The sequence below is a fragment of the Tupaia chinensis genome, unplaced genomic scaffold (assembly GCF_000334495.1).
Source record: "Tupaia chinensis unplaced genomic scaffold, TupChi_1.0 Scaffold000211_1, whole genome shotgun sequence".
NCBI lineage: Eukaryota > Metazoa > Chordata > Mammalia > Scandentia > Tupaiidae > Tupaia > Tupaia belangeri.
Genome location: NW_006159686.1, coordinates 834,618 through 835,027, shown reverse-complemented (window position 1 = coordinate 835,027; position 410 = coordinate 834,618). Strand labels below are relative to the sequence as shown.

The 410-nt window shown below is 67.3% G+C and overlaps 1 protein-coding gene across 1 annotated transcript in view; it reads left to right on the top strand.

Annotated features, from left to right (window-relative positions):
* The window catches only part of EP400 (E1A binding protein p400), a 95,534-nt gene that overhangs the window by 20,843 nt on the left and 74,281 nt on the right, over positions 1-410 (top strand). Inside the window, 1 exon segment of the mRNA XM_027771374.1 lies at positions 265-322. Coding sequence (XP_027627175.1) covers positions 265-322 — 58 coding nt within the window.

The window sequence follows — 410 nt, the reverse complement described above, 5'->3', positions numbered from 1 at the left end:
CTGGGGTGACCCGCGGCTGCCTGTGGGTGTGGAGTAGCACAGCTTTGGCCAGCAGAGCTGCCTGCGTGGAGTGTGAGCTGGCACTCCTGGCCACAGGTCCCTGCGCTGTGCCGACGGGGCAGTGTGGGGAGACACAGTCCAGGGCGTGTACAGTCTGTGCCTCCCCTGCTCCACGCGGCACCCTCTGCACACTGGCCACGGGGCCCCCTGCTACCCTTGCGGGCACCTCTGTCTTGGTTCACGTGTGGGTGTTCTCTGGTCCAGGATGCCGGCCCCCCAGGGAGGAAAAGAAGAGCTAGCACGTCCCTGGCTGATGACGAAGGTCCGTGGCCCGCCCTGCTGGCCCATCTGCAGGGTTCCTGGTGAAGCTGGGGGCGGGGACCTGCGGTGCCCACGGCATTGTCCCACTG